At 47.7% G+C, this 22,081-nt stretch overlaps 1 protein-coding gene and 1 non-coding gene across 2 annotated transcripts in view; one reads left to right on the forward strand and one right to left on the reverse strand.

Moving 5' to 3' along the window:
* On the reverse strand, nt 1-72 carry trnae-cuc (transfer RNA glutamic acid (anticodon CUC)). Its single transcript has one exon. It is a non-coding gene; the product is annotated as a tRNA-Glu (tRNA).
* Nucleotides 73-16,503: 16,431 nt separating this feature from the next.
* The window catches only part of LOC138242568 (trichohyalin-like), a 29,212-nt gene continuing 23,634 nt past the window's right edge, over nt 16,504-22,081 (forward strand). The window contains exons 1-2 of the mRNA XM_069198103.1: nt 16,504-16,560; nt 18,206-18,895. Of these exons, the coding sequence (XP_069054204.1) occupies nt 16,542-16,560; nt 18,206-18,895 (709 nt within the window). The 5' untranslated portion in view covers nt 16,504-16,541. The remainder of the gene's footprint in view (nt 16,561-18,205; nt 18,896-22,081) is intronic.

Genomic DNA, 22,081 nt, shown 5'->3' on the forward strand with positions numbered 1-22,081 from the left:
TTCCCTGACCGGGAATCGATCCCGGGCCGTGGCGGTGAGAGCGCCGAATCCTGACCACTAGACCACCAGGGACGCTACAGCTACACTTGACAGCACAGCTGAAAGATCACTCCCTGTAGTGCGACAAGCTTGCAAAGCCCCATTAACACCTCTTCTATTTCTTGTCTCCCCGCAGGATTCACGTTATGGGACGCCAAGATGCTGCAGAAAGACATCGACGTGCGTCCTCAGCCGAACACAGATTTCCAGATCATTGAGGACAAGGCGTCTGCTCTGAATGCGCGCAGGCCTTCTTCGTCTTCGACCGGGAGGTTTCGGCAGAGGAGAAGCAGAAAGACGTCCAGGGCAGTCTGCACGTGGCGATAAAGATGATCCCGTGTGTGTCGATCGAAGGCGAAGCGTCCCTCAGAATGACGGACGAGGAACGCCAGCAGGCGGACAAGTTCAACAAGTTCAACTGCAAATTCTACGGGGATTTTACTCTTGAAAAGAATCTGGTGACGTTCCAAGACGCCATCAAGGTCTATTCATCTCTCCCACACCTGCTTGGAAAAGACAGAGAGCACGCCATGCCCATGACAGTCTGGCTTTACCCACTGACAAAACTGGACTCCCAGGCTGCCACAATCGTCAGCATCGGGTTAGTTCGACCTGAGCAGAAGAGAGCGCTCCCCCTTCCGAAACGCCCTGCTCGCGCAGTTCCTGGAAAACAAGGAGCGGGAGCTGAACGTGCTTAGATCTTACCTACAGATCATGAGCGACGTCACCGTGGCGCCCTCCAGCAGTGACCTGGACCAAGTCGTGTGCGATTCGGCGAACGAGTACGTGGTGTGCTTTGCGTTTACATCGCTGAAGCAAAGGGAGCAATACCTAAACATCTTGGAAAGCTATCTGACCTCCTCCGAACGAGGGACGGGTGAAGAGCTAGCTCCTGATCTCGAGCCAGAGGGAAGACGGGGAAAATGGTTCAGGTCAGGGGAAGTCACAGCCCTGACGCGGGAGAACATCAGACTATTCCTAGACTTCGAGAGAGAGAACAAAGGCAGACCGAACAAGATCTGTGTGGCTTCAATCGACGACGAGGTCCACACCTGATCTTCCGTTTACCTCCTCGAAAGGGGGGCTCTGGCCAGCAAGCACTTCGAGCTGCCTTCCCAGCCGGGGGTACCGGCTGTGCTGACAACTCTGCACGACTCCGTCCAGCCAGCGTTCCGCCCGCCGAAGTACGGCGCCAGAGAGATCGTGAGGTATCGGGTTCTGTACCAAACGTGAAGTTCTGTGTGGCGTCAATCGACCTGAACCTGGACCTGAACGCTTCATATCGATTCGGCTGCCAGGCGGTTTGCAAACCCGGAGTCGGCTGTACCAGCGACGCAACTCCTTCCTGCAAGACGCTTCCTTCAGCCCCCCCCGGAGCTCCTCAGCAGAAATCAACAGGACCAAACTCCATGACGGTCACCTGGGACATGCCCACCTCTGTGGGACAGGGAGTCAGCGTTACTTCCTACGAAGCTGAATACAGAGAGGTCTTCAAGGGGGCAACGGACGAGCAAGACAGCAAAACATGGACGAAGCTCAAAGCCAGAGGGAGGGTGTGCACTCTGGAGTACCTGAGGGCAGGAAGTTCGCTGGAACAGGAGCCCACCGACGAGCAGCATTTCCAGCACTTCACCCTCATCAACGCGATGATCAATTACATCCTGGGCGTGCAGTGGGAGGACCGGTTTCGATTCAAGCTGATCCACGAGGAGACCAACCGCTCGCAGGCAGAGAGTCAGACCTCCATCGTGACGTCCTACGAGCTCCACAACCAGAAGGGATTCGTCGTCCACATTGATGCCGTGTGCTTCCTGGTCCAGGCGTCTCTGGCTTGGCTGACCTCCCTCCATCCAGCAGTACCGGAAGGGCAAAGCGACGCACTTCGAATTTAACAACTCCCCCCTTTACATGCAAAACGAGAGGCCCGACACCGATTCCAACGGGGAGGGCTCAGGGACAAAGACGAAGAGGACACGAACAAGCTGGAGAAAATCGTCTGGACGAACAACGTATAGCAGCTGAAGAGGTTTTTCCAAACGTTGGAGAAGACGGAGGGGAAGGACTTGGCGCTGATGAAGAAAGTCCTGGAGGAGCGCGAGAGGCTGGAGACGGCGATGGCGAGGCTGCTGCCTCAGATCTCGGCCGGGCTGGCGAAGCTGAGCGAAATGAAGAAGATCAGGGCATGTCTGGAAAACGAGCAGGCCAGCAGGGAGCAGAACAAGAACTTCGAGACGGAAATCGAGGAGCTGGTCCCGAAACGGAAGAACACCAAGCATCTCTCAACAAACTGCAACAACTGTCTGGTTTCGTGCCATTAAGGATGTTTTCTTCCCACGCCAGGAGAAATCAATCTCTGCGCCGTCATGGATGACGCTGGATTCTGTGTGATCTGTCCAGGTAACTGACACTACTCCGATCACATATCCGAGATGACGATGTGGGAGTACGAAGTGGTCAAGGTCATGAAAACAGTCAAAGAACTCAAGGACAACTTTGTGAAGGCTTCCGGCAAGTTGATGTCGACGAAGGAGATGCTTGAGAAAATCTAAATGGACTTCGAGACGGTCGAGGATCGGATCATGCAGCTGATCAGGCTGTCCTCCAACTGCCTGGAGGAGATCGCCCTGAAGCCCAACACTCTGTCCACGGCCGCCTACATCGAGCTGCTCATCCGCAACGAGGGAGAGGAGGCCCGCATCGCCGAGCTGCGCAAGATGAAACAGCACGCCGAGATCCTCGCCAAGATCGCCAACAACGAGAAACTGCTGCCGGAGGAGCACAGGATCGTGAGGGAGAGAAACCAGAGGCTGAGGAAAATCGCTCAAGACGTCAAACTGGCGAGCTCCGTAGTGAGAGCCTGGACTGCAGGACACTGAACACGTTCCAAACCGTCCGAGAACTCCTGCAGGACACTAAACACGTTCCGCACCGCCCGAGAACTCCTGCAGGACACTAAACACGTTCCGCACCGCCCGAGAACTCCTGCAGGAAACTCCATCTTGCGTTAAATCTCGAGTAAACCAAAACACAGAATAATGTTCGGGTTTCGTAAAATAACTGTTCCTAAAAGTTCAACTGAAATAAAATAACTTAGTTCTACTCAATCCCTTTGTTTTAAAATCTACAAAAATCATTTTAAATTCTCTAAATTAAAAGCTTTCCTTTCACCAGACCTCCAGCCAGACTGATGTTGGCCTCTCTCTCATGCTGTCGCGATAAAGCTGCCTTTCAAATCAATCGGCATCCTGCTGCGACAGATGATTTCATGTCCACAGGGGAAAGTGTGGTTATAGATTATAAAGACCGCAGGACACCTCAGGGTTTGCAGACACAACGGTCAGACGAGAGAAGGCGTCTCTGCCTTTCCTGACCACATCTCCTTAGCAGAAGATCTGAACACAGATCAAACGCTTCTAAGGAACAGTTCTCAACATGTCAGTGTGAATTTCAAATTGCATTTCAATGTTTTTTGTCTGGCTTCTGTACTTGGTAGATCCATACGCCGGTGAAAAATTAAAAATACCTTTCCTCTGAGTGACCTGTCGTGCTCTATTTCTGGGTGACCTTGGACATCATCCATCTCTAACGAACGGTGTTGACTTCTGACGATTCTTGTGCACTCTCTCTCACCTGTATATAAAAGCACACTTCAGTCACCTGCAGGCGCGAGGCCCTGCTGACGAGAGACGCTCTGGTCCTCAGGTACGGGGCTGTGAAAGAGCGAGAGGCTGGAAGTGGGGCCTGCTCCTCCTCTCTCTCTCCCCCGTGTGCGCTCACAGGGTCGGTCTCTCTGAACGTGCGGAAGACGGGCGGAACTCAACACCCCTGCCTGGACGATGAGAGGAATAACAGGCAATCAAAACATTTAAGGACACCGACCGACTGACCTTCATGAGGTTTCAAACCGAAGTTCAGGAGGAAGGCGAGAGCTGCCGCTCGCCTGCGCTCGTCAGTCTCACACTCAGCACATCTCACACTCCTTCACCGCAGCAGCTCAATCCTCTCCAGCGCACTCTTTACAGTCCAGCTGCACCACTGAGAGGAGACCCAGGAACGCCTGAGGGGCGACGGAGAGGAATCTACTGTCACACACAGCAGTGACACGGGCACACGCAGTCACGTGGGGACACCACAAGGGAACTCACAGCAGATGATCGCTCGACGGCATCGCAGCCGAAACACGGGGTCGAGCCCCGAGAATTTCACAAGGCACTCAAAGCCAATCAATCACTCTCTTTTCTTGAGATCACGTTAATGGAGGTTCCAGGAGAGAACATCAGAGCAGGAACAGGATACCCCCGTCCCCACAGTGTGACTGTTCCCGCCAGAGCCCACAGACCACACTCATTCCCCAGCACAAGTCCTGAACTGGAAGACAAGAACCGGGGCAAACCAGTAAGTTACTGCTTATCACTACTTAATAAACTTCAAGGTTTAACAGACAACCTGCAGATCTCCTGTTTTCGGTTTTTATATCGTTGTTTTTGAGTCAAACATCCAGAACACCCTTTCATAACGCATCTGTACGTCCTGTTCTTGCATTTCTTTGGTTTAGTTTCTGCTCACTTCCCCTGGAGTGAAACACGCCTCCGAAATAAGTGTTTATAAAACTTTCATTTCTCTTTACCTGAACTCAAATAAACCTGCAAGAACACGTCATCATACAGAGCTTCAGCACAGCGTATTTCCTGTCACTTATTTTTATACCGTATTACTGTATTTGAGGTGTCATCTGAACCGAAGCAAACCTCGAAAACACGTCTTTACAACATTGTTTGTCGATTTTAGCAGTGGTGATGCAAACCTCCAATATAGACGGTTTGAAAACGTTGTCTCTGTTCAGCTGAAGTGCAGCAAATGTGTGAATCGGTTTTTAGTTCATTTATTGATCAAACTGTTGCTATCAGCCCTGGATCTGACATGAGCCGCAGCGAAACCGGAGCAACTTCGACACACCGGTATCCTACAATTTCATTAAGAAAACACTTGATATTTACTTCAGAAGGAGGAAATACAAATATCAACTAAACAAGCCGGCTAGTCAAAGAAACAGCACATTTAAACAAACAGAACTACAATTTCACTCAAAATGTCAGACGCCAACTGAAATTAAAGTGGCCTTCGAGATCAGTTCAGTGAGCTCAATAATAAACTTTTACACCAACAGACCCACAATTTCACCACAAACACATGGAGCTTGTGTCTGTGAAGGTGAAGTGTGAGACGATTCTGTCATCAGGAGGGAGGGCCACAGCAGTACAGCAGAGAGAGCCATCACTGTTACCCACATACTCTCACACCGGTCCCATGTAGAACTGCTGTATTAAACTGTCTGGTGAAGAGACGCGTCTGAGACTTCTCATGATCAGGACAGGTCACAGTAAACATGCAGAAAGTGATGGTGAATTCTCGTTTCGCCTATGTCTTATTTACTCGTTGTCAAACATGCCAGTCCGTGTTATTGTGCGTTTTGAAAAGTGGTTGTCGATTTCTTTAAATGTTTCATACAAAAATGCTATTTGGAGAGTAACTAATTAGATATTCCCCTTGACTGAGGATGTGTACATTCATCCATCAGGACTGGTACATTTAAAAATGACTGGAGAGAGTGCCACCTACAGGCAAAAGGCCACATCACAGCAGCAACGTGTGAACAATAAGACTTTTACACCCAAAAACCACAATATCCCCACAACCCCATAAGCACAATGATAAAAAGACTTTTACACAACTGTCACACAAAGCCCCTGAGCTCAATGATAACACTTTTACACAATGTCACCTCAAACCCCCCGAGCTCGATGATAAAAATACACTTTTGCACAATTTCACTACAAAGCCCCCGAGCTCAATGATAGACACTTATACACAATTTCACCTCAAAACCCATAGCTCAATGATAAAAAGACTTTTACACAATTTGACCTCAAACACCGCGAGCTCAAAGATAGACACTTTTACACAATTTCACCACAAACCCCCCGAGCACATTGATAAAACAACACTTTTACACAATTTCACCACAAACACCCTGAGCTCAATGATAAAAAGACACTTTTACACAATTTTACCTGAAACCCACCGAGCTAAAAGATAAAGACACTGTTACACAATTTTACCTCAAACCCCCCCGAGCTCAATAATAAAAAGACACTATTACACAATTTTACCTGAAACACCACGAGCTGAATGATAAAAACACACACTTGTATCACCACTTACATTGGTGGTGGTGGAGGGGAGTCCTCAATCTGTAAAGTACGTAGAGTGGAGTGTCCAGAAAAGCACTATATAAGTGTAAGCAATTATTATTATTATTATTGAGCTATATAAGCAATTATTAATATTACACAATTTATTCCAAACACCCCGAGCTCAATGATAAAGACACTTTTACAGAGTGTTACCTCAAACCCATCGAGCTCGAAGATAAAAAGACACTTTTAAACAATTTCATCAAAAACCCCCCGAGCTCAATGATAGACACTTTTACACAATCTCACCACAAAGCCTCCGAGCTCAATGATAGACACTTTTACACAATTTCACCACAAACCCCCAGAGCACAATGATAAAAAGACACTTTTACACAATTTTACCTCATTGATAGACACATTTACACGATTTCACCTCAAACAGCCCGAGCTCAATAAGACTTTTACACAAATTCACCACAAACCCCTGGAGCACAATAATAAAAAGACACTTTTTATTATTAAAACCCCACAACCTCAATGCTAAAAACACTTGTACACAATGATAAAAAGACTTTTACACAACTAGCACAAACCCCCCCGAGCACAATGATAAACAGACACTTTTACAAAATTTCACCACAAAGCCCCCGAGCTCAATGATAAAAATACACATTTGCACAATTTCACCACAAACCCCCTGAGCACAATGATAAAAAGACATTTTTACACAACTATACCACAAACACCGTGAGCTCAATGATAGACACTTTTTCACAATTTCACCACAACCCCTCCGAGCACAATGAAAAGACACTTTTACACAATTTCACCTCAAACCCCCCAACCCCAATGATAAAAACACTTGTACACAATGATAAAAAGACTTTTACACAACTATACCACAAACCCCCCAAGCACAATGATAAACAGACACTTTTTCACAATTTCACCTCAAACCCCCCGAGCTCAATGACAGACACTTTTACACAATTTCACCACAAATAGCCCGAGCTGAATGATAAAAAGACATTTTCACAAATTCACCACAAACACCCAAAGCTCAATGATAAAAAGACACTTTTAAACAATTTAATCAAAAACCCCCCGAGCTCAATTTTATCTTCAACACGCACATCACATTCTCTCCACTGCACATATTTCCATACCTCCTCCCTCCTCATCCAACTTCTCTGGTTCCCTTCTCTCCAGCTTCTCTCTTCTTGACTCAGCATCCCTCAACAAACTAGTTACACGCATGAAACCCACCACATCTATTTTAGATCCCATTCCCACCACTTTATTCCAGTCCTGTTTCTCTTCTTTCTGTCCCATTGTCCTCAATATTATACATGAATCCATGAGCACTGGTGTTATACCAACGGTCCTCAAAACTGCTGCCATTACCCCCTTGCTAAAAAAGCCTAACATGGCTCTCGACAATATTAATTTTCACCCCATCTCCAACTGACCCTTTCTTCCTAAAAGTCTAGAACGTGCTGTCACACTCCAGTTACATCACCACCGATCATCTAATAGCTTCCGATTCTGGTTCTCACTCTATACTCATCCTTCTTGATCTCAGTGCTGCCTTTGACACTGTTGACCATGACATCTTACTTTCTCGTCCTGAGACTGTGTTTGGAGTTTCTGACACTGCCCTCAAATGGTTCAAATCTTACCTCACCGATCGCTGTCACTTTGTCTCTCTCAATGGGTACAGGTCTGAAATTGGTCTTGTCAAGTCTGGTGTTCCTCAGGGCTCAATACGGGGCCCCTTGCTCTTCAGCATTTACATGTTCCTACATGGCCTCAGCTTTCATTTTTACGCTGATACTCAACTATACATCCATACCAAACCCGACACTGATGTGGCTGTCTCTATTCTAATTGCATCTCTGACGTAAAAAGTTGGATGACTCAAAGCGTCCTTCATCTTAACTGCGACAAGACTGAAGTCATGCTTATTGGCACCCCCCATCAACTTCGTAAAGCCAGTCCTGTAACCCTGTCTGTAGATGGCTCTGTACTTTGGAACCTTGGAGTTACAGTGCCTTGCGAAAGTATTCGGCCCCCTTGAACTTTTCAACCTTTTGCCACATTTCAGGCTTCAAACAAAGATATAAATTTATTTTATGTGAAGAATCACCAACAAGTGGGACACAATTGTGAAGTGGAACGAAATCTATTGGATTTTTGAAACTTTTTTAACTAATAAAAAAATGAAAAGTGGGGCGTGCAAAATTATTCGGCCCCCTTGCGTTAATACTTTGTAGAGCCACCTTTTGCTGCGATTACAGCTGCAAGTCGCTTGGGGTATGTCTCTATCAGTTTTGCACATCGAGAGACTGAAATTCTTGCCCATTCTTCCTTGCAAAACAGCTCGAGCTCAGTGAGGTTGGATGGAGAGCATTTGTGAACAGCAGTTTTCAGCTCTTTCCACAGATTCTCGATTGGATTCAGGTCTGGACTTTGACTTGGCCATTCAAACACCTGGATACGTTTATTTGTGAACCATTCCTTTGTAGATTTTGCTGTATGTTTGGGATCATTGTCTTGTTGGAAGATAAATCTCCGTCCCAGTTTCAGGTCTTTTGCAGACTCCAACAGGTTTTCATCCAGAATGGTCCTGTATTTGGCTGCATCCATCTTCCCCTCAATTTTAACCATCTTCCCTGTCCCTGCTGAAGAAAAGCAGGCCCAAACCATGATGCTGCCACCACCATGTTTGACAGTGGGGATGGTGTGTTGAGGGTGATGAGCTGTGTTGCTTTTACGCCAAACATATCGTTTTGCATTGTGGCCAAAAAGTTCGATTTTGGTTTCATCTGACCAGAGCACCTTCTTCCACATGTTTGGGGTGTCTCCCAGGTGGCTTGTGGCAAACTTTAGACGAGACTTTTTATGGATATCTTTGAGAAATGGCTTTCTTCTTGCCACTCTTCCATAAAGGCCAGATTTGTGCAGTGTAAGACTGATTGTTGTCCTATGGACAGACTCTCCCACCTCAGCTGTAGTTCTCTGCAGTTCATCCAGAGTGATCATGGGCCTCTTGGCTGCATCTCTGATCAGTCTTCTCCTTGTCTGAGCTGAAAGTTTAGAGGGACGGCCAGGTCTTGGTAGATTTGCAGTGGTCTGATACTCCTTCCATTTCAAGATGATCGCTTGCACAGTGCTCCTTGGGATGTTTGAAGCTTGGGAAATCTTTTTGTATCCAAATCCGGCTTTAAACTTCTCCACAACAGTATTACGGACCTGCCTGGTGTGTTCCTTGGTCTTCATGATGCTCTCTGCGCTTTCAACAGAACCTTGAGACTATCACAGAGCAGGTGCATTTATACAGAGACTTGATTACACACAGGTGGATTCTATTTATCACCATCAGTCATTTAGGACAACATTGGATCATTCAGAGATCCTCGCTGAACTTCTGGAGTGAGTTTGCTGCACTGAAAGTAAAGGGGCCGAATAATTTTGCACGCCCCACTTTTCATTTTTTTATTAGTTAAAAAAGTTTCAAAAATCCAATAGATTTCGTTCCACTTCACAATTGTGTCCCACTTGTTGGTGATTCTTCACATAAAATAAAAAATTTATATCTTTCTGTTTGAAGCCTGAAATGTGGCAAAAGGTTGAAAAGTTCAAGGGGGCCGAATACTTTCGCAAGGCACTGTATATTCGATTCTGGCTTAACATTCGACCCACATGTGCAGCATATCATCAAAACATGTTTTTTTTCACCTTAGAAATATCGCTAGACTACCCCCTATGCTATCATTAACTGTGGCTGAAAAGCTGATCAACACATTTGTATTCTCTTAAATTGGCTACTGTTATGCTCTACTTGCAGGGGGATCAAAATCTACTCTGAACAAACTGCAGTCTGTCCAAACCTCAGCAGCCAGAATCCTGACCAGGTCTGGTGCAAGTGACCACATCACTCCTATCCTGGAGTCCCTGCACTGGCATCCAGTTAAATTCTGTATGGACTTTAAAATCCTCACGCTCACCTGTAAGGCTCTGCATGGCTTGGCACCTAAGTACCTGTCTGAACTATTATCGCCCTACTCTCCACCTCACAACCTTCGCTCTGCTAATTCTGCTCTCCTTACTGTCCCCCAAGCCCCTCTACACTCTGGGGGTGACAGGGCCTTCTGTTCTGCCCCCAAGCTCTGGAACTCTCTCCCCAAGGATATCAGAGTCACCTTCTCTAAACTCCTTCAGATCCAGACTCAAACCCTCTTCTTCAGAAAAGCCTTTACTTCACTGGTTCCATTCTTCACCCCTCTGCTCTTAATACCACCATCCAAAGTCTCCTCTGTGTGTTGTAATTGTGTTTTATCTTGTGTATTCTTCTTATTTATTATTGTCATCCTGTAAAGCGCTTTGAGAAGCCACCTTTAATGCGCTATATAAAATTAAGTTTAACACCCCGAGCTCAATGATAAAAAGACACTTTTACACAATTTCACCTCAAACCCATCCAGCTCAATGATAAAAAGACACTCTTATATCACCACTTACCTCGGTGTTGGTGGAGGGGAGTCCTCGTATCCTGTAAAGCGCGTTGAGTGGAGTGTCCAGAAAGGCGCCATATACAGATTCAGCCACGCAAATCATTACGTCATACCGCGGTACGTGATTGGCCAGCCAAAATGACCGACAGGGGCACTCGTGGTGCCTTGGTCGGTCGTGGAAAGATTTAATCATTTGATCTCTTTACTGTGCACATTTTAATCTGCTTAGTATTGAATATTTATATGGAATTTTACGACTAAAGGGAAATTTTAGCAGCTGAGCATAAAAGGAAGAGGAGCATAACGCATCTGAAGGTCATAAACGATATTAATTTAGGAACAAACATATTATGTCTCCGTATTTTTAAGAAAAAATACACACCAGTCTTCCATTTCTCCCTGAACATTTTAAGCACCAAAGTCTTACATGTGGTTATTTCAGAAACGTTTTCACGTGCTCCTTGCCCCCTCTGACCATGATACTGGATGTTTATACAGTAGACAGCGCTCTGTGAGAGAAGTGACAGTTTCAAGCTTGTCTGCAGATACGCTCGATACCGGAGTAAACAAGCACACTTTTAGAACTGGTTTCATAGGGAGTATAAGATGGAAGCGCGTATCTACAGGAATAAAGGACGGTCTAACTATATTTACGCACAGTGAACGTGGATTCTGTCTGGTACGGCCAGATTGTGAAAAATAACTATTTCATGAAACACGTGTTTCATTTTAATAAAGATGGGGGCAAGGGGGTCTTCTCTGTGACCCTCCCTTAGAAATTTAACGTGAAAAAACTAAAAATCAGACACTCACAACAGACATATCAGAAAACATCTACATACTGTGAGTGTCTGGAGACTGTATCTGAGTTTTAGTTTTTGGCCGGACGACACCCCCACTCCCCCATCCTCACACACACTCCCCCATCCTCACACACACCCCCATATACAACCCCACACACACTGCGCCGCATCAAACAGACACTTTTACCTCAAACACCCTCTATCAAACAATGATAAAAGACAGTTTTACACAATTTCACCTCAATGATAAAAAGACAGTTTTACACAATTTCACCTCAATGATAAAAAAACACTTTTACACAATTTAACAATGATAAAGACAATTTTACAATAAGACACTTTTACATAATTTTACTCAAACCCCCTGAGCTCAATGATAAAGACACTTTTTACACAATCAATGATAAAAAGACACTTTTACACAATTTTAACCTCAATGATAAACAGACACTCTTATGTCACCACTTACCTTGGTGGTGGTGGAGGGGAGTCCTCATTCTGTAAAGCGCGTACAGTGGAGTGTCCAGAAAAGCACTATGAGTGTAAGCAATTATTATTACACAATTTGACCTCAAACCCCCCGAGCACTATGATAAACAGACACTTTTACACAATTTTACCTTAAACTCATCAAGGTCAATGATAAACAGACACTTTTACACAATTTCACCTCAATGATAGACACTTTTACACAATTTTACTTCAATGATAAAAAGACACTTTTACACAATTTTACCTGAAACCCACCAAACTCAACGATAAAGACACGTTTACACAATTTTACAATGATAAACCGACATTCTACACAATTTTACCTCAAACCCGTCGAGCTCAATGATAAACAGACACTTCTCACACAATTTCACCTCAATGATAAACAGACACTTTACACAATTTTACCTCAAACCCGTCGAGCTCAAAGATAAAAAGACACTTTTGACACAATTTTACCTCAAACCCGTCGAGCTCAATGATAAACCGACACTTTTGGCACAATTTTACCTCAAACCCGTCGAGCTCAATGATAAACCGACACTTTTGACCCAATTTTACCTGAAACGCGTCGAGCTCAATGATATACCGACACTTTTGACACAATTTTACCTGAAACGCGTCGAGCTCAATGATATACCGACACTTTTGACCCAATTTTACCTCAAACCCATCGAGCTCAATGATATACCGACACTTTTGACCCAATTTTACCTCAAACCCATCGAGCTCAATGATATACCGACACTTTTGACCCAATTTTACCTCAAACCCATCGAGCTCAATGATAAACAGAAACTTTTGACCCAATTTTACCTGAAACCCACCGAGCTCAATGATAAAAAGACACTATTACAATAAGACACTTTTACAATTTTACCTCAAACCCGTCGAGCTCAATGATAAAGACACTTTTAACCCAATTTTACCTCAAACCCGTCGAGCTCGAAGATAAACCGACACTTTTGACAGAATTTTACCTCAAACCCGTCGAGCTCAATGATAACCCGACACTTATAACCCAATTTTACCTCAAACCCGTCGAGCTCAATGATAAAGACACACTTTTACACAATTTCACCACAGACATTTTCTCACTCCTATGACTGTTTTCTCATCAGCCTGAGGACTGAACGATTTCAATGAAGAAACGGAGGGACAAGTCGCCACTCACCGCCACAGCCCGGGAAACATCTTCCGTCTCCAACACGAACAGCAAACGTCCTCTCGGTGCGCAGAAACGTCCAGAAACGCGTTGACTTTGGACTCAGTCAAGTTTAACAGGTGTATAAACGTGCTGAAGAGCCCCAGACTGGCGAAAACTCTGTCAGACCGATTATACTGACGCAGTATTATATTATAATAGCGTTACAATACTGATATCATATGATATTGATTACCCTGACGCAAACGCACACTTTTCCACTCCTTTGACGCCGATATCTACGTTCGTGAAGAACAAACTGCTGCTCTAGACGACATTATATTTAAAAAACACACGAATTGAGTGATAGAAACGTGTTCAAACCGCGGTTGACCTGTGGCTTCAGCTCGGCGACGCAGAGACACGGCGTCCATGAGGGCGGGGAAGAAGAAAGCTTGTGTATTCTAATAAAAAGCTGACTAAAACCAATTATTAATGATAAAATAAGGTCAAACTCGGGAAACCGCGGCGGGGCAGGAGCCCTCACGGCGGGAAAGGCGGGAAGCGCGACCGTTAGGAATTCAAACTTCAAACGAGACGCGCACCTGCCCCGAGTTCTCGCAGGGACCGCCCCCCTGTCCCCTCTCAGCCAATGGGCTTCCACCACGGTGGAGTGACGTCCCGCCTCAGCCCTCTCCTCCAATAGGCTTAAGGGACACTCGAGTGAGGCTCTCGGGAGCCCTCCTCCCCGGGCAGGGTTGTTATAAGCCCTCTGAGTGACTGACCCAGGGTTCACAAGCTGCCCAGGAGGCTCTACTGTACACAGAGAGGGGTGGGAGGGGGGAACAAGCCGATACCCTGGCTCCTCTCAGGAAACTGCTGATGAAGCCGGGATCAATTAACGACCGACTAATTAACGAGCGAGTTGAACCCTGTGGGTGTCATTCCCAGTGTGGCCCAGCAGTGGGGTGAAGGGCTGCAGGTGGTGGCACACTCCCTCAGTAAAATGACACCTGACCCCCCCGTCTCTGGCCACCTACTGTGTGCGCTTTCAGGAACAGTGACCCGGTTTAAATCTGGCCGATCCAGCTCTTGGCTCCCTGGTTCGGAACCGACAGAGTGGACCGGGTCGAGACAGCAGGACCGTCAGGCTGCGGAGTTGATCTTGAACTGTCAGGAAGGATAGCGGTCACACAGACACCAGCGCCAGCAACCCCCCCCCCCCAGCAGGAACACGCAGACTCCACACACACAGACACCAGTACCAGCAACCCCCAGCAGGAACACACAGACTCCACACACACAGACACCAGTACCAGCAACCCCCAGCAGGAACACACAGACTCCACACACACAGACACCAGCGACCCCCCAGCAGGAACACGCAGACTCCACACACACAGACACCAGCGACCCCCAGCAGGAACACGCAGACTCCACACACACAGACACCAGAGACCCCCAGCAGGAACACGCAGACTCCACACACACAGACACCAGTGACCCCCAGCAGGAACACACAGACTCCACACACACAGACACCAGCGACCCCCAGCAGGAACACACAGACTCCACACACACAGACACCAGTACCAGCAACCCCCAGCAGGAACACACAGACACCACACTTGCTCCTCTGACACAGTTTCACTCGTTTGTCCTCGCCGCTTGGCTCAGGGGACGAGTGAGGACAGATTCAGGGAAAGAGCAGCACCGACAGTGAGTCACTGGGGAAAAGAGAGACTCTTTCTCTGAGAATCAGGGCGGTATCGGCTTCGACATGCTCGCTGGAGGTGCTGTGGTTCCAGTTTGCGATGTGATGAGAACAGAGATTCGTCCAGCAGTTTCAGGACTCAACCTAAAAAGTGACTTTTTAGCTGATGTGACAGAGGACCAGCCTAGAGGACCAGGTATTGAAGAGAAACAGGGACGTGTATTTTTACCTCCTTCCAGCTGAAGTACAGCAGTAGAAACTTATTGTTAGCTTCTTTAGAATGATACAGAAACACTGTTGGAAAACAAAGGTGATTATGAGAGAAGTAGTTGAATAAAAATCGGAATCAAGCCCTGCAGGACTAAAGGGATCCTGCCTGTTGTATCAGAGCTGACTGACAGGAGCTGGTATTTCATACCAGACAGAGGATTATATTGGGGAGAATAACAGTCAGGAGATCAAATATTGTAGGGTTACACGTTACAGGACTCCCATCTCCTGTGGAGACACACCTGTGGGGTCGTGTCAGAGCAGAAGTCCCACATTGTAAACCAGTGTAAACTGGGACTGGGACCAACCCGGATCAAGACCAGACCTGAGAGCTTCAGGACTCTCTCCCACTGGTGTCCCTTTCTCTCTCTCTGTCCTGTGTCCTAACAAACCCCACTAATCCCCCGTGCGGGAAAGAGGACCCGCTCGTCCCTCCTGTCCTGTCCCGGTGTCGCCATCACTGGGACTGGAGCAGCCGGAGAGGAGACGCACTTCCAGAACTTTCCTTCCCGCTCGGCTCTTCCCCTCCTGAGGAAAGAGCATCTTCCCACACAAACAGCCCGTTTCTCTCGGAGACGCCCGCAGCACAGGGGGCCTTTTCCCAGGACACCAGGACTCCCCTCGTCTGCGGAAACACCCGGGAAGAGCCTCCCAGCCCACAGGAGGGGATTCCCAGTCCTTCCTGGGATTTCCAGGACAGGAGCGGCTCCTCAGCTGGGAATAAAACCGCCCCGAGAGGAGCTCGAGCGCTCGGGCTCGGAGCGTCGCTTAGCAACCGGCGCCGCAGCGGCATCCGGAGGACGAGCCGGAAGCGGGTTTTGGCGCCAGTTCTGCTCTTTGATGATCGGCTCAGGAGAATAAAGTCGATATAAAAACATAAAAGTCCATTTCTCTCCCTCCTCTGTCTGAACATAAGAGAGATTACAAACCAGAGACACAGAAGGACACTGTAAGAGTAGAGGTGTCGTCAATGACGCACACAGTATGTATAAATATAAAAAAAGTCCTGCTCAGTACAACAACACTGTGTGTGAGAGTAGGGGTGTGGACCCCAGTGTCCCGACTGCTGGTCAGTACAGATCAGGACACTGTGTGTGAGAGTAGGGGTGTGGACCCCAGTGTCCCGACTGCTGGTCAGTACAGATTCAGGACACTGTGTGTGAGAGTAGGGGTGTGGACCCCAGTGTCCAAGGATGCTGTTAAGAGTTGAACTGGGTATTCTGGTGTTTTATTTTGCTCTTACTGATGAACCTGTTCAGTTGGTGATTAACTTTATGAATCCACACTAGGTGGCGCCAGAGCAGCGTCACAGCGAGGACAGGAAACCCGCCACCTCACATCAGCAGGAAGAGAAGGAGAGAGAGAGAGATGGCAGCGCTCAGCCCTGGTGAGTTTTCTCTTGTTCTGCCTGTCAGAGTATCGGTAAGGGAGTCACTGAGGGTCTCTTCTCTGTCACAGAGCACAGCAGCAGCTGGAGAAGTGTCTTCCTGTCTGCTGAGAGTGTGTTCTGTCTGTCAGACACACAGGCTCTGAACTAGGAGAGAGACAGAAACTGTTTTACTTTCACTTTCTCTTGTTGGGGATCAGAGATCGGTACTGTCAACTCAAGCTGATTGGAATTCACTAAATATTTTAATAAGGTGTTTATTTAAGGTAGAATGATTGATGTAAAACCTGACTGTGTGCTGATGGTATTGGATTCACAGTGTTAGTATTCATGATGCTCAGACACGCTCAGATATGAACATTTCCTGTTTGTTGCTCAGGGGCCGTGTTTATTGTACAGCTGATAATACCAGAGAGGAATCAGTACAGATGAACAACAGAGGAATTTATTTGGCCCATAATTAGTAATGATTCCAGGGTCTCATGCAGCTGTTTGTACTGTCTTGACTGGGCAGCTTGTTCCCTCCCTTAACCCCTCTCTGTACAGTAGAGCCCCATGTCCTGACTGGAGGAGCTCATCCAGCTGTGTCTGGAGAGAAGCCAGGGTATCATCTTCAACAACAGGGCTGGGCAGCTTGTTCCCCTCTCCCACCCCCCTCTGTGTACAGTAGAGCCTCCCACTCCTGATTTTAAGTCTTAGTGTTGCTTTGAGCTTCAGTGTTAAATTCTGAGGAACTCTGAGGTTTCAATATCTAACTGGTCTTTAATGATGACTGACTGTCACTGAGGATGTTGAATATTTTGTATGAATTGTGTTCCCTATCTTCACCCTGTCAGTGTGGGACACTCCCTTCAGACTAAAGAGACTCAGTTCCTCCACCCTGTCAGTTTCACTGTTTTTAAACTAACATCACGCTAGTTCTCTTCAGTGTGGATCACAGTAGATCCACACTGTAGTAGTTTCTAAGCGGTTTGAAACTATACAACACAGAGATTTCCCAGCCAGGTGGCTGAGTCCCAAATATTTTTTATGAAATGTGACATTTTAGACTCACTACTGAAGAATCAGGATGGACTGAATGATTTTACAGCTCTTTACATTTATCTAAAAATAAGGTGGTATAAAGGTTCATTCTGAACACAGGAGTCCCATATATGTCTGAACTGCCATTGGACACTCAGAGTGTTAGTGGGACTCTACAGGGCCCTCTTGAAGTATTGGCACCCTTGGTAAAGATGAGCAAGGAAGACATTGGAAAAATGTCTGTTTTGTTTATCAGATGAGAGAAATCTAACCTTTCAGTGAGGTTAAATTATTCTAAGAAACAAAATCCTGATGAAAAATAAACATGTACTATTGAGAGAACAGTTAAAATAAACAAATATTTAATATAAATTGTAAGAATACAGAATAAGAATGTTGTAAGAATACAGTCTGATTAACATTAACAGAACATTTTTGTATACCACAGAGAATACACAGAAAAATAATCTCAATAATCTGTGATTTTCCTCTCTCACAGGGCTGGGACAATAGGAAAGATATAGAAAAGTTTTTATCGTGAATTTTAAATGGGATGAAGAGTGAAGATATCTGTGATGAGAACTTTATAATGTAAATAATCTGTGATCTTTCTCTCTGACAGGGAGGAGACGGGCTGATTCCCATGAGGCACCACAGCGTCTCTCAGAGATCAGGATCGTGCTGCTGGGGAAGAGATGGTCTGAGAAGAGCTCAGCAGGAAACACCATCCTGGGCAGAGAGGAGTTTGAGACTGAGGGAGAACCTCAGGAGTGTGAGAAGAGACAGGGTGAAGTAGCTGGGAGGCAGATCACTGTGGTCAACACTCCAGGCTGGAATGTGTGGCTGATGAGGAATGATCCTCAGCAGATCAGACAGGAGGTTGTGTACAGCGTGTCTCTGTGTCCCCCAGGACCCCACACTCTCCTCCTGGTGATTGATCTGGACTCAAACACAGACTGGAGATCAGTGAAGGAATATCTGGAGCTCCTCAGTGAGAGAGTGTGGAGACACACAATAGTGCTGTTCACCTGCGGGGACACACTGACACACACAACCATTGAGCAGCACATTGAGAGAGGAGGGAAAGAGCTCCAGTGTCTGGTGGAGAAGTGTGGGAACAGGTATCATGTTCTCAACAACAAGAACAGGGGCAGCACTCAGGTCACAGAGCTGCTGGAGAAGATAGAGGACATGGTGGCAGGAAACTATGGGCTGTACTTCACCACTGACATTGAACAACTGTACACTGAACTGGAGACATACAATAGAGAGATAGAGGAGCTGAGACAGAGGTTGGAGGAGAGACAGAGGAGCTGAGACAGAGGGAGGAGGAGAGACAGAGAGAGACAGAGGAGCTGAGACAGAGGGAGGAGGAGAGACAGAGAGAGACGGAGGAGCTGAGACAGAGGGAGGAGGAGAGACAGAGAGAGACAGAGGACCTGAGACAGAGGGAGGAGGAGAGACAGAGAGAGACGGAGGAGCTGAGACAGAGGGAGGAGGAGAGACAGAGAGAGACGGAGGAGCTGAGACAGAGGTTGGAGGAGAGACAGAGAGAGACGGAGGAGCTGAGACAGAGGGAGGAGGAGAGACAGAGAGAGACGGAGGAGCTGAGACAGAGGGAGGAGGAGAGACAGAGAGAGACGGAGGAGCTGAGACAGAGGGAGGAGGAGAGACAGAGAGAGACGGAGGAGCTGAGACAGAGGGAGGAGGAGAGACAGAGAGAGACGGAGGAGCTGAGACAGAGGTTGGAGGAGAGACAGAGAGAGACGGAGGAGCTGAGACAGAGGTTGGAGGAGAGACAGAGAGAGACGGAGGAGCTGAGACAGAGGGAGGAGGAGAGACAGAGAGAGACGGAGGAGCTGAGACAGAGGTTGGAGGAGAGACAGAGAGAGACGGAGGAGCTGAGACAGAGGTTGGAGGAGAGACAGAGAGAGACGGAGGAGCTGAGACAGAGGGAGGAGGAGAGACAGAGAGAGACGGAGGAGCTGAGACAGAGGGAGGAGGAGAGACAGAGAGAGACAAAGGAGCTGAGACAGAGGGAGGAGGAGAGACAGAGAGAGACAGAGGAGCTGAGACAGAGGGAGGAGGAGAGACAGAGAGAGACGGAGGAGCTGAGACAGAGGGAGGAGGAGAGACAGAGAGAGACGGAGGAGCTGAGACAGAGGGAGGAGGAGAGACAGAGAGAGACGGAGGAGCTGAGACAGAGGTTGGAGGAGAGACAGAGAGAGACGGAGGAGCTGAGACAGAGGGAGGAGGAGAGACAGAGAGAGACGGAGGAGCTGAGACAGAGGTTGGAGGAGAGACAGAGAGAGACGGAGGAGCTGAGACAGAGGTTGGAGGAGAGACAGAGAGAGACGGAGGAGCTGAGACAGAGGGAGGAGGAGAGACAGAGAGAGACGGAGGAGCTGAGACAGAGAGAGACGGAGGAGCTGAGACAGAGGGAGGAGGAGAGACAGAGAGAGACAGAGGAGCTGAGACAGAGAGAGACGGGGGAGCTGGGACAGAGAGAGACGAAGGAGCTGAGACAGAGGGAGGAGGAGAGACAGAGAGAGACAGAGGACCTGAGACAGAGGGAGGAGGAGAGACAGAGAGAGACAGAGGAGCTGAGACGGAGGTTGGAGGAGAGACAGAGAGAGACAGAGGAGCTGAGACAGAGGGAGGAGGAGAGACAGAGAGAGATGGAGGAGCTGAGACACAGGGAGGAGGAGAGACAGAGAGAGACAGAGGAGCTGAGACAGAGGGAGGAGGAGAGACAGAGAGAGACGGAGGAGCTGAGACAGAGGGAGGAGGAGAGACAGAGAGAGACGGAGGAGCTGAGACAGAGGTTGGAGGAGAGACAGAGAGAGACGGAGGAGCTGAGACAGAGGGAGGAGGAGAGACAGAGAGAGACGGAGGAGCTGAGACAGAGGTTGGAGGAGAGACAGAGAGAGACGGAGGAGCTGAGACAGAGGTTGGAGGAGAGACAGAGAGAGACGGAGGAGCTGAGACAGAGGGAGGAGGAGAGACAGAGAGAGACGGAGGAGCTGAGACAGAGAGAGACGGAGGAGCTGAGACAGAGGGAGGAGGAGAGACAGAGAGAGACAGAGGAGCTGAGACAGAGAGAGACGGGGGAGCTGGGACAGAGAGAGACGAAGGAGCTGAGACAGAGGGAGGAGGAGAGACAGAGAGAGACAGAGGACCTGAGACAGAGGGAGGAGGAGAGACAGAGAGAGACAGAGGAGCTGAGACAGAGGTTGGAGGAGAGACAGAGAGAGACAGAGGAGCTGAGACAGAGGGAGGAGGAGAGACAGAGAGAGATGGAGGAGCTGAGACACAGGGAGGAGGAGAGACAGAGAGAGAAAGAGGAGCTGAGACAGAAGTATGAAAGAAGGGAGAGAGAGAGAGAAGAGGGGCTCAGACAGAGGTTGGAGGAGGAGTGGAGCAGGAGAGAAGAGGAGCTGAAGGAGAAGATGAGAAAGACACTGGAGGAAGAGGAGCTGGAGAAAGAGACAGAGGAGCCCAGACTGCCTGTCAAGAGGAGGAACAGTAAAGATCTTGAACCTCCCACCAGTGAGTGTGATTGATGCTGTATTATTGAGTCACTGATCTTACTGCTCATCAGACTGAGAGATTCAACCATCTTGTGTCCTGTTAGGAATTAAAATCATACTGTGCTCCGCTCTGTACTGCGTTACTAACACAGTGGCACACAGATCTGTGTCTGTTTAAATCCTCTGTGCTGTAATTGAACTGTTTTCTCTCAGGGAGATTAGATTTAATCCATCACACAGCAGCTCAGTCTCTGTAATCTGTTCCTCAAGACTGTCGGACCAACACTCAATCAATCAAGGTTTATTGATCGATGCACGAACAGTACAGCACACAGCAGTGTTGTCAGCATTGAAATCTGCAAGCTCGTTAAAGGTTCGTTAAGAGGGATAGAAGAGTTGGAGGACAGGAATTTATAGGGGTTAACGTTGGGATACAACAGATTACACAACTGCAATTTACAGATTGTGTGGAAGTAACACAAGGATAGGAGGTATTGAGGTGTCCTGACTGTAGTAGTGTTCAGGGTAGGAGGTATTGAGGTGTCCTGACAGTAGTAGGGTACAGGGTAGGAGGTATTGAGGTGTCCTGACAGTAGTAGGGTACAGGGTAGGAGGTATTGAGGTGTCCTGACAGTAGTAGGGTACAGGGTAGGAGGTATTTAGGTGTCCTGACAGTAGCAGGGTACAGGGTAGGAGGTATTGAGGTGTCCTGACAGTAGTAGGGTACAGGGTAGGAGGTATTGAGGTGTCCTGACAGTAGTAGTGTTCAGGGTAGGAGGTATTTAAGTATTTAGGTGTCCTGACAGTAGTAGGGTACAGGGTAGGAGGTATTGAGGTGTCCTGACAGTAGTAGGGTACAGGGTAGGAGGTATTTAGGTGTCCTGACAGTAGTAGGGTACAGGGTAGAAGGTATTTAGGTGTCCTGACAGTAGTGGGGTACAGGGTAGGAGGTATTGAGGTGTCCTGAC

This window comes from Lepisosteus oculatus, chromosome 14 (assembly GCF_040954835.1).
Source record: "Lepisosteus oculatus isolate fLepOcu1 chromosome 14, fLepOcu1.hap2, whole genome shotgun sequence".
In the NCBI taxonomy this organism is placed as follows: domain Eukaryota; kingdom Metazoa; phylum Chordata; class Actinopteri; order Semionotiformes; family Lepisosteidae; genus Lepisosteus; species Lepisosteus oculatus.